This window comes from Colobus angolensis, unplaced genomic scaffold, assembly GCF_000951035.1.
Source record: "Colobus angolensis palliatus isolate OR3802 unplaced genomic scaffold, Cang.pa_1.0 Scaffold61, whole genome shotgun sequence".
Classification (NCBI taxonomy): Eukaryota; Metazoa; Chordata; class Mammalia; order Primates; family Cercopithecidae; genus Colobus; species Colobus angolensis.
Window position 1 is genome coordinate 8169642 of NW_012119710.1, and position 15221 is coordinate 8184862.

The 15221-nt window shown below is 42.3% G+C and overlaps 2 protein-coding genes across 3 annotated transcripts in view; both read right to left on the reverse strand.

The window, feature by feature from the left end:
* Positions 1-442, reverse strand: part of GIF (gastric intrinsic factor (vitamin B synthesis)) — a 16603-nt gene extending 16161 nt beyond the window's left edge. The window contains exon 1 of one of the 2 annotated variants that reach the window (XM_011963507.1): positions 302-442. In XM_011963507.1, the coding sequence (XP_011818897.1) occupies positions 302-380 (79 nt within the window). In that variant the 5' untranslated portion in view covers positions 381-442. Of the gene's footprint in view, positions 1-171 lie in introns of both variants that reach the window. The other variant, XM_011963508.1, reaches the window with a different exon arrangement.
* Positions 443-7495: 7053 nt separating this feature from the next.
* TCN1 (transcobalamin I (vitamin B12 binding protein, R binder family)) overlaps positions 7496-15221 on the reverse strand; it is a 19675-nt gene continuing 11949 nt past the window's right edge. Inside the window, exons 8-9 of the mRNA XM_011963509.1 lie at positions 7885-8003; positions 7496-7718 (exon numbers count right to left, since the gene is read on the reverse strand). Coding sequence (XP_011818899.1) covers positions 7657-7718; positions 7885-8003 — 181 coding nt within the window. The 3' untranslated portion in view covers positions 7496-7656. The remainder of the gene's footprint in view (positions 7719-7884; positions 8004-15221) is intronic.

Genomic DNA, 15221 nt, shown 5'->3' on the forward strand with positions numbered 1-15221 from the left:
TGGGCTCAAGCAATCCTCCTGCCTCAGTCTCCCAAAATGCTGGGATTACAGGTGTGAGCCACTGCACCTGGCCCCATCTCTCTTATTCAAAAACGTATAAACTTGCCTCTCAAAGAACTTATGCTGTTAAGTCAGGAAAAGTGAACAGCACACAATCACACTCGGACTTACCCATTTTGGAATTCCTATAGTGATTGCTATTTTCAACCACTTTCTCATCAGCAGAGCTCAGTGTCAGAGGTCACAGCCCCTCCCCAGGGCAACTGCTTCCCTGACCTCCTTGGAAAAACATCATACTCACAGCATGAACTCCGGGACTGGGTACTAGTCCCAGCTGTAGCCCAGAGAAGGCTCAGGAGGTAGAGGGCAAACCAGGCCATCTCACTCTCCTGTCCACGTCTCTCATCCACAGGTACTGCGATTTGCGAGTGGAATATTTCTTTACCTTCTCTTATATGTGCTTCCCTTTGTTAAATAATCTGTTCCCCAACCCAGCCTCTCCTAACTGCCCCTGTGCTGACCTCTCCTTTCCTGATACAAGTAAGTAAATTTTCATCTGCTTATCTAAGTTTACCGACTACAGACCGTCCAAGGTGTCTGAAGGTGACTTCTAGGTTACACAGTCTTATGAGAAACCTGGGGCTGGGTATGCAGTGAAGGCAGTGTTGAGAAAATGTCCTTTACCAAAGTCCTGGGTCAGACATCAGGAAGCCTGGATAATGTGCTAGTATCAACAAGACTTCTTCTAGCCCTTATTGTATACAATCAGTCACCAGGCTGCTTTTTAGTAACTACTTCACTGGGATTTAGGCCATTCATAGACATCAGCTCATTTTATGATCCTAGGCACCTGCTTTACAACACGCCCTTTTAGGCTCTCAGGCAGGGATCTGACAGGTGACATCTGGCTTTATGAAATGAATGATGTCTACCTGGACCTGGATTCTAGCCTAGACTCTTTGAAGTTGTGTGACTTTAGGCAAGAAATGGACCTCGGTTTCCCAGAAATGGTTTTGTTTGATTTATCTTTCCTTATCTGGAGATAAAAGCCGTCTCAAACACCCAAAGCTTTCAGATATTATCTTTTAAAGTAAGTAATTAGAAAATGTGAGATCCATTAAGTATACATATTTCAGATGTGTAGCTATATTATAATGCAAATTATACTTCTTTGTAAGAGGGAACTGAAAATGGTATCTTGAAATTATAAAGAAAGGAGCTTTTTTTTTTTTTTCCCTGGATGTAAAGTAGCTCATTTTAAGGGGGAAATTCTGCAGTGGCGCCCATCTTAGCATAAAAGTCAAAGCCCTTTTCATGACCTACAAGGCCTTAGAAGATCTGGCTCCTGGTTTCCTTTCTGACCTCAGCTCCAGGCATTTTCTCCTTTGCTCACACTGCTCCCGTCACACAGAACGTCTTGTGTCCCTTGAACACATCAGCTACCTTTGCACGTGGCGTCCCCTCAGCCCAGGACCCCTCTTCTTTTAAATAGCCTCGTGCTGGCTTCCTCACATCCTTCATGTCTCTGCTCAGAGCTAAGCTTTTAGAGAGGCCTTCCTAGGACATCCTACATAAGATCCTGCATCCTCACCTCCACTGACACCCATCATGCCCCTCGCCTGCTATAACTCATCGCCTTCTGTCGCACTGTGTGTGTGGTTGTTTATCGCTTGTTTATCTCCCTACTAGAATGTCTGCTCCACGTGGGAGGGGCTTTGTCTCTTTGGCTCACTGCTCTATCCTCAGCCCTTACAACACAAACTAGCTCACCGCAGAAATAAAATATTTTTTGAATGAGTGAATTAATGAGCAAATGTAAGACATGGGTAATAAAGCAGTTTTTTTCCCCCTTGGGAAACATGGGTGAGTTTTGTGAGATGAGAGCACAGGGTTCGTATTGGGGTGTGCTGGACAGCTTCTAACACGGCCCCATGTTTTCACCTCCCAGTATTCATGCCTTGTGTAGTCCTCTTCCCTACAGTGTGGGCTGGCCTGGGGCCACATTCTATTATAATGAATATAATGCGGCAAAGGTGATGGGATGTGTTTGTGAACGACCGATTTCCCTCTTGCTTGCCTTCTCTCTCTGGCCCTTCCTGTTGTCATGAAGGTAGCTGCCAACTGTGAGCTGCCTTATGGAGAAGCCCACGTATGGCCCCTGAGAGTAGCCTCCCGCCGATGTCCAGGGAGGAAAGAACCCTTCCCCAGTGAGCTTTGCAATGAAGGCAGCCCCAGCTAGCATCTTGTTTGCAGCCCTGGGAGAGACCCTCCTAAGCCAGAGGACCCAGGTAAACCCTCCCTGGATTCTTGACCCACAGAAACTGTGGGATAATAAATGTTGTCTTAGGCCCGTAAGTTTTAGAGTAACTTGTTATGTAGCAATATATATCCAATACATGGTACATGGTGGAAGACAAGGCTGGAAAGATCTACTTGGTGGAGAGCCTCGCATGCTGTGTAAAGGAGTAGGAGGCAGAATAATGCCACTGCCCGGACACCACCAAATGCCCATGCCCTAATCCCTGGAACCTGTGAACATGTTACGTGGGTTATATGACCAGGAAGAATTAAAGATGCACATGGAATTAAGGTGGCTAATGAGCTGACTTTAAGAGAGGAAGATTAGCTTGGATCATCTGGTTGGGCCCAGTGTCATCACAGAGGTCCTTGTTAGTGGCAGAGGAGGGCAAGAGCATTAGAGTCAGAAAAGCAAATATGATGTTGGAGGCAGAAGTCAGGATGATGCAATTGCTGGCTGTGAAGGTGGACAGGGGCCGTGAGCCATGCAACGTGGGCAGCCTCCAGAAGCTGGAAAAGGCAAGGAAACGGATGTTTCTTTACAAGCGCTGTTACTAGGGTAGCCCTGAGGAAATAGCTGGGAAGGCTCCTTATTTTCTTTTTTTTTTTTTTTTTTTTTTGAGACGGAGTCTCGCTCTGCCGCCCAGGCTGGAGTGCAGTGGCCGGATCTCAGCTCACTGCAAGCTCCGCCTCCCGGGTTTATGCCATTCTCCTGCCTCAGCCTCCCGAGTAGCTGGGACTACAGGCGTCCGCCACGTCGCCCGGCTAGTTTTTTTGTATTTTTTAGTAGAGACGGGTTCCCCTTAGCCTTTTTATCTATAGGGGCCACTGCTTAAAGAGTTCCAGATCGCCCAGGATGCTGCAGGAGTTCCATGATCCCTTGCCAAATACCAGAGGAAGATAAGACCTGCACGAGACCGGTGCAAACCAGAACCGGCAACCCCTAGTTACTTTTAGATCATTAACATATCATTATAATACTAGATTCCTCTCCCTTAAAAGAGAATTGCTGCCATTTTGTGTACACGCGAGGTATGAAGAAGTATGTCTGGGGACTGTGCCTGCGTGTTTGGAACTCCACCCTCGGCCTGCTCACATACCTCCCTGCCCCGTGTCTAACTCTTGAAAATTCCCCTGCTTCCCATTGCTTAAGGAGAAGGTGCCTTTAGAGTGAGAGCTCCCCTTCTCCATTCCCTGACTGGTGAATACAACTCGATTGCGTTTGTCCAATTGCATGTTCCTTCTTTGTGACCCATACGAAGTAGGGAAAGAACTTGCTTTACTGGTGCCACCTCTAGAAGGAACACAGCTCTTTCAATACCTTGATTTTAGCCCAGTGAGATTCTGGCCTCCAGAACTGTGAGATGATACATTTGTCTTAAGTAACAAAACTTGTGGTAATCTGTTGCAGCAACAATAAGAATCTAATGCGGGATTATGAGTCCAGTATGGTGCTGACTTTGGGTTCCAGAGCCTGCTTCTGATCCTCCTGAGATGATCCACACACCCTTGGCCTGCCAGCCCTTTAACCACTCACTTCCTTGTATTATAAATTACCATTTACAACCTGGGCTGCTGCAAGACTGATCATGACACAATTGTTGCAGTTAGTAAATAATTCCCAGAACAGGAACCACACAGGCCATACGTTTCTTAACAGGGACATTTTGACAGTCCTTGGTTACCTATTGACTGGGATGTGTTCATTTATTTCCTTGTTTCTCCTGTGCCTAATATTTTGGTATCAAAGCACCTAGACTCTCCTTGGACATGAGTAAGGTTTATATGTGGTGATTATTCTTTGCTGTGGCAGCAAAAGGAAGTTTCTGTCTTCAGACTCAGTTCAGGTTTTGTAATACTCTCAAGCTGTAGGAGCTTCTTGTAAGGCAAATGTGGCCAGTTAGATTTCTTATTTTTATTTTTATTTTTTTCTGAGATGGAGTCTGGCTCTGTTGCCTAGGCTGGGGTACAATGGTGTGATCTCGGCTCACTGCAACCTCCGCCTCCCGGGTTCAAGTGATTCTTCTGCCTCAGCCTCCTGAGTAGCTGGAATTACAATTGCCTGCCACCACGCCCGCCTAATTTTTGTATTTTTAGTAGAGACAGGGTTTCACCATATTAGCCAGGCTGGTCTCAAACTCTTAACGTCAGGTGATCTGCTCACCTTGGCCTTCCAAAGTGTTGGGATTACAGGCATGAGCCACCGTGCCTGTCCTCAGAACTAGGTTTCACGGGCCAATGTTAGTGGAACCCTAAGGGAGTGTTATTTCATGTCTGCTTCTGAGATTAAAGGCATTTATATCAGACAGCAATATTACTACATTATACTTTAAGACTTCTGGCTGGGAGAAACTCAGCAGTCTCTGTTAGAAATAAAGGCTAGTCGTGCTGTTTATGGACAGTAATACCAATTCTGATATTTTGCATATTTCTCACCTTAAACCAGTATCCTTCAATTTCACATAGCTTGTATAGGCTACAAACAGATCTGACCACTAACAGCACCAAGGATCCTGGAAGGGTAACATGCCTCCCAGCTTCTCTAACTTAGCTGTATTATTATTATTATTATTATGATGATGATGATGATGTTTTTAATTTCTGTGGGTACACAGTAGGTGTATATATTTTCTAACTTAGCTTTAAAGATGAGACACAGACCCAAGGAATAGAATCCATTTCTGTTCATTCATGAGGGTCATGTGTTACACCCAGGTAATAAAGACCAGGGCAGAGTTGAACCTGAGCACTGAGTATCAACAGCAGAAAGCAGTTTGTTGGAAGAGGGTTCAATCTCTGACTGTGAAGCAGTGTCACTGGTGGAGGAGAGGAAGCTAGGATGATCATGAAGAAAACGCAGGAGTAATAAGGAAGACATTGTTAAAGTAATTCAACTGGCCTGGTGCGGTGGCTCACGCCTGTAATCCCAGCACTTTGGGAGGCCAAGGCGGGTGGATCACCTGAGGTTAAGAGTTTGAGACCAGCCTGGCCAACATGGAGAAACCCTGTCTCTTCTAAAAATACAAAATTAGCTGGGCATGGTGGTGCATGTAATCCCAGCTACTCAGGAGGCTGAGGCAGGAGAATCACTTGAACTCGGGAGGCGGAGGTTGTGGTGAGCCGAGATCACACCATTGCACTCCAGCCTGGGCAACAAGAGCGAAACTCCATCTCAAACAAACAAACAAACAAACAAAAAACAGTAATAATTCAACTAATTCTACCTGAAGCCATTTTTCTTTTAAAAAGTACTTTATTTTAAACTTTTACTTTAAGTTCAGGTATACATGTGCAGGTTTGTTATGTAGATAAGCCCATGACATGGGGGTTTGTTTTACAGATGATTTCATCACCCAGGCATTAAGCCTAGTACCCATTAGTTATTTTTCCGATCCTCTCCCTCTCCCCACCCTCCACCCTCTCATAGACCCCAGTGTGTGTTATTCCCTTCTATGTATCCATGTGTTCTCATCATTTATTTCCCACTTATAAGAGAGAATATGCAGTATTTGATTTTCTGTTCCTGTGTTAGCTTGCTAAGGATAATGTCCTCTGGCTCCATCCATGTTCCTGCAAAGGATATGATCTCGTTTTTCATGGCTACATAGTATTCCATAGTGTATATGTACTGTATTTTCTTTAAAAGTCAATCATCGATGGACATTTAGATTGATTCCATATTTTTGCTATTGTGAATAGTGCTGCAATGCACACACACATGGTTTATATTAGATTTAGATGTAGAATGATTTCTATTCCTTTGGGTATATACCCAGTAATGAGATTGCTGGGTTGAATGGTAGTTCTGTTTTTAGCTCTTTGAGCAGTCTCCACACTGCTTTCCCCAGTGGTTGAACTAACTTACACTCCTACCAACAGTGTATGTGTTTCTTTTTCTCCGTAACCTCGCCAGCATTTTCTGACTTTTTTTCTTCTAATTTCTTTTTTTTAAATTTTTTAATATTTTTATTTTTTATTATACTTTAAGTTCTGGGGTACATGTGCACAACGTGCAGGTTTATTACATATGTATACATGAGCCATGTTGGTGTGCTGCACCCCTTAACTCGTCATTTACATTAGGTATGTCTCCTAATGCTATCCCTCCCCCCACTCCCTCCCCACAATAGGACCCGGTGTGTGATGTTCCCCTTCCTGTGTCCAAGTGTTCTCATTGTTCAATTCCCACCTATGAGTGAGAACATGCAGTATTTAGGTTTCTGTTCTTGCGATAGTTTGCTGAGAATGATGGTTTCCAGCTGCATCCATGTCCCTACAAAGGACACGAACTCATCCTTTTTTATGGCTGCATAGTATTCCATGGTGTATATGTGCCACATTTTCTTAATCCAGTCTGCATTTTCTGACTTTTTAATAGTAGCCATTGTGGCTGGTGTGGCATGGTGTCTCATTGTGGGTTTTATTTGCAGGAAATTACTTTAAATGGGTTACTTTACACTTTACATAAAGTACCTTTTGCCCTTTGGTATCTGAAATGTCCTTCTGGTTTCCGACTGTACTACATGTAGCCCCAGTACTCAGTATAAGTACAAGCTCGTGCTGCCTTGATATGATTCAACTTTTTTCCTTTAAGATGTGACTTCTTAGCATGACAAAAATTGATTAGAAAAATAAAAAAAGGAAAAAAGTGAATTCTGTGGAAATGAACATTGGAAGTGACTTTTTTGCATGTGTATTTTGATGATATGAATATTGGGGTGATTTTATGGGGAAATAGAGGGAAAACAAACGTGAAAGAAGAACAAGTGGAATCCAAGGGAGACAGCTGGAGGCAGGGGATGAGACTGTTTCTCAAACTATGAGCGGACCTTTTATGTATATGCCTCACATTTCCCCCTTTCTTCTGAGCAGCATGGCTTTTCTACCCACTACCTGTATGAAGTCAGTGTGACCAGTGGGTTCTTCTCTTGCCCCTGAGCCTCAGAGAGCTCAGTCTCTCACAGACTTTATGCTTGATCTCATTGGTTGTGCTGCAACATTAGACCTAGAACCTTATCCCCGTTTTACCCAGTTGCCCAATGCCACTTCGATAGTTAGTAGGAGAACCTTGAGTAGAACCCCACTTATTAGACATGTGGTCTCATTTCTTTTCACTTCAGTTCTTCTTTAGGTGGACTTTCCTCTAACAAATTTTAAAATCCTTTCAGAATGAACTAATTAGAACATGATCTTTTTGTATGGTTGTTAATCTTTTAACAATTTTTATTGAACGTGTAGAGAGAGAAGGGGAGGCTCACTCTCCTATTCGTCTTGGGATAAATGAAGAAGGCGTAAGGACAATCGGCATGGAACTCCACTGCAAATGGATTTTATGCAGCTGAAGAAAGTTTGGGCTTATTAGTATTTGCTCCAACGAACCTCCAAGTTTTCTCCATCATGGACAACGTAACTACTAACTCCTGAAAAGGAGGAAGGCCGAGAACTGGGTCAAATGATTCGACCACTAAATCACCAAATAATGGATGTCATCTCTACCAACCCCTTGGCCCAATCCCCACAAAGGCTCACACCCCTCTCTGTTTGGGCATTTTTAGCATGGGTCTTTTTGGCATGTCTCTCCCTTACCTTGGCTCAGTGGTTTGCCTCCACTCAGAAGTTCCCAGTAGGTTCTGTCATTATTACTGGCCCATAGGCCCTGAACAGAGGTGATGTAGGGTCCCCATGAGCTCTCCTCCATTGTGAAACTGTGGGTGACATCCAATGGGTTACCGGAACTTAGAATTGTCAAAGGAAACCCACAATAGGCATTTCTCAAACTTTAATGTACTTGAGAATCACTTGATGACATTACAAAAAATGCAGATTTCCTGGCCCTATCCAAAGATACTTTTATTTTTAGATATGAGCTGGGGGTCAGGAATCTGCATGCTTTATAAACACTCCAGCTGATTCTAATGCAGACACTCCATGCTAAATTAGAGAAATGATGCTCTTGGTTTCTGCTCCCCCCAACCTGCCATGGTAGATACTTTTCAGATAACAGCTTCAACCTTCCACCCCAAGATAGTAACTGCTGAAGATACTGATTCAGTAGAAGAACATGTTATCCTCATGTGCTAGAGGCACCATAAGTTAGTGGGTTTTCCCTTAGAAAAGAGGAATAGGAAAGGATAATTTGATATTTCATATTGTGTTTATTAAAAAGTGACATGGTCAATATCTTTTTTATATTCTGTAGTCATTTTTCTACCTCCCTTAAAGCCCATGAGGGTAGCCTTTATAATATATATTATGTTATTATTCTGATTTTGTTTATAGCATCCTACGCTATGTTGTTAAATATGATAAATAACTGTCAACTAGCGTTAAGGAGCCAAATAAATCATACTTTTCAGAGGCAAAGCCATTACTTGACCTACTTGACCAGTAACTTTAGTTTAGGGATCTATGAATTTTCTGAAAGCGAGGGCAGGGGGAAGCTTCAGGGCGTCTGTGAAACCCCCAGTTTAAATGCTAAGTTTGGCAGTGGCTCATGCCTGTAATCCCAGCACTTTGGGAGGCTGAGGTGGGCAGATCTCTTGAGTCTAGGAATTCAAGACCAGCCTGGGCAACATAGTAAAATGCCGTCTGTAAAATAAATAAGTAAACAAGTGCCAATTTTTGTGTGTATGTTCATTTTTTCTGGGATGAACATTCATTACTTTCACCTGATTTTCAAAGGGGTCAGTGATTCAAAAAGAGTAAGAACCACGGTTCTAGATCTCAAATGTTTGACTTTAGAAGTTGCGTTTACTGAAAGAATTTTACTGAAGTAAGAGAGAGCCATGAGATTCATTAATCTATGAAGTAAACATTAATTTACTACCTATTATGTGAAAGAAGATGAAATATCTCACCTCCTATTTTAAAATCCTGCTGTGGGATACAGATGGACAGCAAAGCTACTGACCCAGAAGCATCTTAAATATACTTTGTATTTAGGTGCAAATGTATTCTTACTGCATCTTTAGAAATGACAGCAAACACCTTAACCTGAGGTTAGGTACAGACCTACCCAAATATGGTATCATTCATTTTCTGAGCTTTCTCCATCACATCGAGGAAGACAGAACCATTTGGCACAGTGACATTGGCGAAATATGTTTCATTGATTCTCACAGAATAATTGACAGAGATAGATGATTGTGAGCCAGGAGTTGTCACAGTTACAGGCTCCTGAGTGGAGATGCTGAAGTTACCTGGCAGAGACAGAAAAGCCCAGAGCAATATTCGGAAAACTAAAAATGATATTAGAGTTTGCAGACCTCCTCAACCCCTATCCAAGGACTCCTTGCCTTTAGGCAGACATGGATTTACTATAAGGAGCAATTATCATCAGTCAAGGGGCAAATTTCTCATATAACTAAAGCAGAAACTAAGACCAAAACTCACCAGCTTGTGAATGTTGGCACTTGGCTCAACTCCCAGCTGTTTAAGCAATTCAGTTGCTCTAACTTTTATTTCTTACAGAGGATCCTGACTTTTTTTCTTTTTTTGCCTTGGTACAGCATACAATCATGCTTGTCTTTTCTCCTTTTTATTGCTTAACATTTATTGAAAACACATGAAGTGCCAGGCACTGTACTAATCATTTTATATGGATTGTCTCATTCAATCTTTACAAAAACCTATGTTAGATACTGTCCTTGTTTCCAACTTTTACATTAGAAAACTGAAGCTTAGAGGTTAAACATTTTGTCCAAGTTTCCTAAACCTGTAAGTGGCTGAACCAGGAATGGACAGAGATGTAAGGAAGTGTCTCCTTTCCTTCTACCTGGTTGCAGAGTCATTTGTTTTAATAAGTAACGTATGCTATAATTTTAGAATACTGGCATATCCCTTCCACACAGATGTCTCATTTCCCTGAGGCATCACTCACTGTGCAAAGTCAGAGCACGGTACCAATCCTCTGTACTTTATTTAGGATGAGAATGGTGCTTAGATCCTTCTATATCCAACAGTCAGAAAATATGCCTTTGAAGATAAACATTATTGAATCAGGTCTGCCTTGTTAGGTTTGAATTAAGAAGGACATCTAGCACTCAGTTAAGAACAAATCCTCAGGTGGCTGTAATCCCTCATAACACGATGAAAACTGAATTCTCTCTGGCAACTGTTTTGTTTTGGAGGTTTATCTGGTCACTTTTGGTTTCAAAGGACACCTGAATCTCACATGCTTTGGGTGCTATGGTGAAAAGCAAAACAGTCTGCTCTTTAATGCTTTTACCTGCAGCAGAGACGCAAGAAGAGTCTTTGTTAACATCCAAGAAGGTCTTTCCCATCAGGGCAGGTAAGACCTGGGCTGCAGCAGTTGGAGTACTGAATGCTCCTTGAGAAATTTCCGTGAGCACTGTATTCAGAGTTTGTTGGCAATTCCAGTCATTTTCATGATAATAGTCTGATGATACAAAGAGGGCCTAATGAGGCAGGGGGGCAGGGGTGGGCAGAGGGGGACGAGAGATAAAGAGAGACAGAGAATATGAGACACTTCAAGTAAGGGGAAGCCTATATATAACTAATTGAACATTGACTACCTAGAAATACCTCAGATAACTCAGATATCTTTCTTGTTATCCAGAAGCTTACAAACCTGTTTGGACAGGGAGGTTGGAACTGCTTAATAACCCAAGCTATAATAGTTCCAATGAAAGCAGACTTGGCCACATTCATTTCTATATCCCAATGCTGGGAAATACCTGTCACATAGGAGACACTCAATAAATATTAACAAACTATTGTAAAAGGAGATGCCAGAGGAATGCCCTAAGGGATGCATCTAGTGGGATGCGTCTTTCTAAAGAGGAGAGGAGCTTATTTAATGAAGCTAAAAAAAAGCTTCCTGGAGAAGGTGGTATTTGAGTTAGGCTTTGGAGAGTAGGATAGAATTTTGGCTTCTGAGATGAGGCGAGGAGCTCTGCACTCAAACATGAACAAAGGTGTTAGGTAGGAATAGCCAGGACATGACCTGGCAGTGACGAGAGTATCTGCATTTTAGCAAAGTTCCTCACGGGATTCCTCCTGGTTTAGGAGAACTGGTGTTTGGGGAACATTGGAGGCAACTGTGGAAAAACAGGCTGGAGAAGGAAGTTGGGCTAGACTGGTAGACGCTTGAATTTTATGGTGAGATGTCTGACCTCATTTGATTGACAACAATGAGGAGGTGTCTGACATTATTTGATTGACAATGGAGAGTCTAATAGTTCATTAAACAGAAACTCTCCTGGCAGCAGAATGTAAGCTCGATTGAAGGGGCAGAATTGTGAGGTAGTAAAAGTTAGGAGGACATTGGGGTGAGCAAGACAGGAATTAAAGTGGGTCGGACTTGAACATGCTGCTCTGTAGTTTTCCAGGGATGGACTGTTCCTGTTTTCATCTTTTCTTGGAGGTTCTTAAGCTAACCAAGTGGTCCACAAGAATTTGTGGGATATTAAGAAAAAACAAAAACCGGTCATAGTACATTTCCTCTTAAGACACATCAATAAATGTTATTAACATACATAGCAACAAATTAAATGTTATTAATATTTAAAAATACCCAGCAATATCTTGTAGGCAAGTAGCTCTTGATCCTACCGTGAATTTGTATCACCTGTAGGCCTTTTAAACCAGAACAAGGCCCAGGCTCCACCTCTAAATTTCTGTACTACCCGGCTGGTGTGGGCATGGGTATTAGTGTTGCCTAAGAGCGCCTTCAGGTGATTCGAATGTGCAGCCAAAATGGGAAAGCAGTTTATATTCAGTTCCAACTTAGTAAGGCAATCAACAACGTAAATAGTAACAACAATACAGATGACCTTATGATTGGACCCGTGCTTACACCTCCAGCCTCCTGTTATGTTTCTCTTGGACTCTGTGCTGGTCATGCTGAACACCTTGACCTTAAAATGCCTAATATTCTTTTGTGCTTTTGGGTCTTTTTTCTCACTGTCTTTGTCTCTCCCTTGAAAGTCCTCTAGCCCGGAGTCAGCCTGGAAAATATCTATTCATACTGATGACGCAGTAAAGTTTTTTTTTTTTTTTTTTTCTGTAAACCTTCCTCGATCACTTCTTATATCTTCCCCTTAGAGTTTGTAAATCAATGGCTCAATGAATGCAGGAATAAAGTCTCAGATCTCAAGGAGCGTATGCATGACAGTGTAGGTGCTGAGTGTGAGTTTTGAGAACAACGGCCCGGGTCCCATCCCAATCTGTACCACTTTCTGGTTTTGTGAGATTAGGTAGTTTACTGACACAGTTACTGTGACTCATGCTCCTAGTTTAGGAAATGGAGGTAATGCAGTAGTTCCCTCTTATCAGCGGGGTTACTTTCCAAGACCTGCAGTGGATTCCTGAAACCATGGATAGCACTGAGCCTTAAATATACTATGTTTTTTTTTCCTATACATCCACACTTATAATAAATTTCAATGCATAAATTAGGCACAGTAAGAGATTTACAACAACAATAATCAAATAGAACAATTATAATAATATACTACAGCACCATTGCTCTTGTGCTTTGGGGCCATTATGAAGTAAATAAGGGTTACTTGAACACACGCACTTCAATGTTGGGACAGTTGACTGATAACCGGCTACTAAGTGATTAATGTGCATAGACAAAGGGATGAGTCACTTCGTGGGTAGAACAGAGCGGGAAGCTGCAAGATTTTATCACACTACTCAGAATTATGCACAATTTAAAACTTGTGCATTGTTTATTTCTGAAATTTTCCATTTAATATTTTCAGGCCTCGGTTGACCTTGGGTAACTGAAACTGTGGAAAGTGAAACTGTGGGTAAGGGGGGACTACTGTGTGTGTGAAAGTGTACAACCATGTGTGATAGAACAACAAAGTAGATTGTAGTAGACTCTAGAGTTTCTTAGACAAACTGCAGTTAGGAAAAGCTTCCTAGAAGCATTGGTTATGGGGAAGTAAAGCTGAAGATGAGAAGAGTACGTGTCAGGCAGGGGAAGGGAATCATATGAGCAAAATCAAAGTTAGTATAGGAACCGCAGAATGGATAGTAAGGTCTTAGGAGGCTAATAAGAAAGGAAAAATATACTGGCCAGGTGCGGTGGCTCACGCCTGTAATCCCAGCACTTTGGGAGGCCGAGGCGGGTAGATCACCTGAGGTCAGGAGTTCAAGACCAGCCTGGCCAACATGGCGAAACCCCATCTCTACTAAAAATAGAAAAAAATTAGTTGGGCATGGTGGAGGGTGCCTGTAATCCCAGCTACTCAGGAGGCTGAGGCAGGAGAATCGCTTGAATTTGGGAGGCAGAGGTTGCAGTGAGCCAAGATTGTATCCATTGCACTCCAGCCTGGGCAACAAGGGCAAAACTCCATCTCAAAAAAAAAAAAAAAGATACTGCTTTCTTCCAGAGAAGACTCCCTTCTCTGCCTCCTGTTTTACCCTCTGACTTACCTGCATGGCTTCTCCTGTGCTAAATGTGTTTCCAATAAGACCATTTTCTTTTTTCTCAAACAGAATCTTCTCTATCAGTGACTTTATATAAATACTGATGTTCTTTAAATTGCTTTCATCTGTTTTGACCTGTCCATTTATTAGACTCCTCTTCACACAGGTCAGAGCCAGGACAGCCATTGCACCAGTATCTGTCGGGAAACAAAACATTATCGATAGGAGACCAGCCATCTCAGTTTGTCGTTTGTCCTGGACTAAGAGGTTTCCTGGGATGTGAGAGTTTCAGTGCTGAAAGAAAAACAGATCTAGAAAAACTGGTGTGGTTGGTCATGATAATTGGTGAACAAAGATTTCAGGATACAGCAATCATCTCTCCAGAACTAACCAGTCAAATATTTAACGGTTCTTCCCAATGTTCAGTTGCCATGTACTCCATAGTTCATGCCTCATACTGTAGTGCGATGGGCCTCCCACCAGGTTACTTAAGGGAGATGCACCTCACTAGTGGCCATGATGACCAGTTTCTTTTTCCCAGTGATAATGTACTCTGCCACCTGTAGCTCATATACTAGCATTGTATATTTTGGTACTTATGACACTGTGTCCCGTGTTGTTCAGCTATTTCTGGTGTAATTCATCATTTGACTTAAAGCCAAGCTCCTGGAGGATTAGAGAACGGTGTCTTGTGTGTGTGTATGTGTGTGTGTGTGTGTGTCTGCCATCATATGTAAAGTAGTACTTGACATACGGTCAATGCTCAGCTGAACATATTTAAAAAGAAAATTCAAGATGCATACCGAAAGAGAAACAGGGAAGTGCCCAGAAAAGATATGTCTGCTGCCTGAACTTTGAAGTCCAGGCCGTGGAGCCCAACTGAGGAACAGGCATGTCTAAGAATCCAAACATGCTGGAAAGTATCTAAGAACTTGCCAAGGAAAAGAGACCCATCACATACACATAGCAGGTAAACAGCCAGGAAATTAGCTTAAAAACAGTTTAGGGATGGGATGTGGCACAGATCTCTAAAGCTCTCTTGCTGCTGTCCGGAGTGTTTTTTTTTTTTTTTTTTTTAAATACAATTCTGTGTTTTTCTCATTACACATACCTTGGTCATAAAACACCTATGGATCTGTAGGTGCATACACATGGACAGTATTTCACTTTTATATCTTGGTTGCTCCCATCTTTTCTATCTTTCTCTAATCTTTTAGCCATGTTGGCTGAGGGATTGAGAAAACCTAGGACAATGCATCAAATAAACGACATCTTTGTAAGCCTCTCAAGGGTTTCATTAGACTAATTAGAAAATAGTACTTAACAGAGTTGTTGCCCAGCAAACCTCTTTACAAAAGAGGATGAGGCCAGAGATTGGAAGAAGGAAAGATAAGGACTCGTTTTCTGGCTTGATACTTGGTCTCTCCTGTGTTCTTTAGCATGGGACCTTTCCTCTCTCATGGGAAAAGAAGTCTGAGAAATCTCACACTCTCCTTACTATCCAGAAATACTAAAATGGT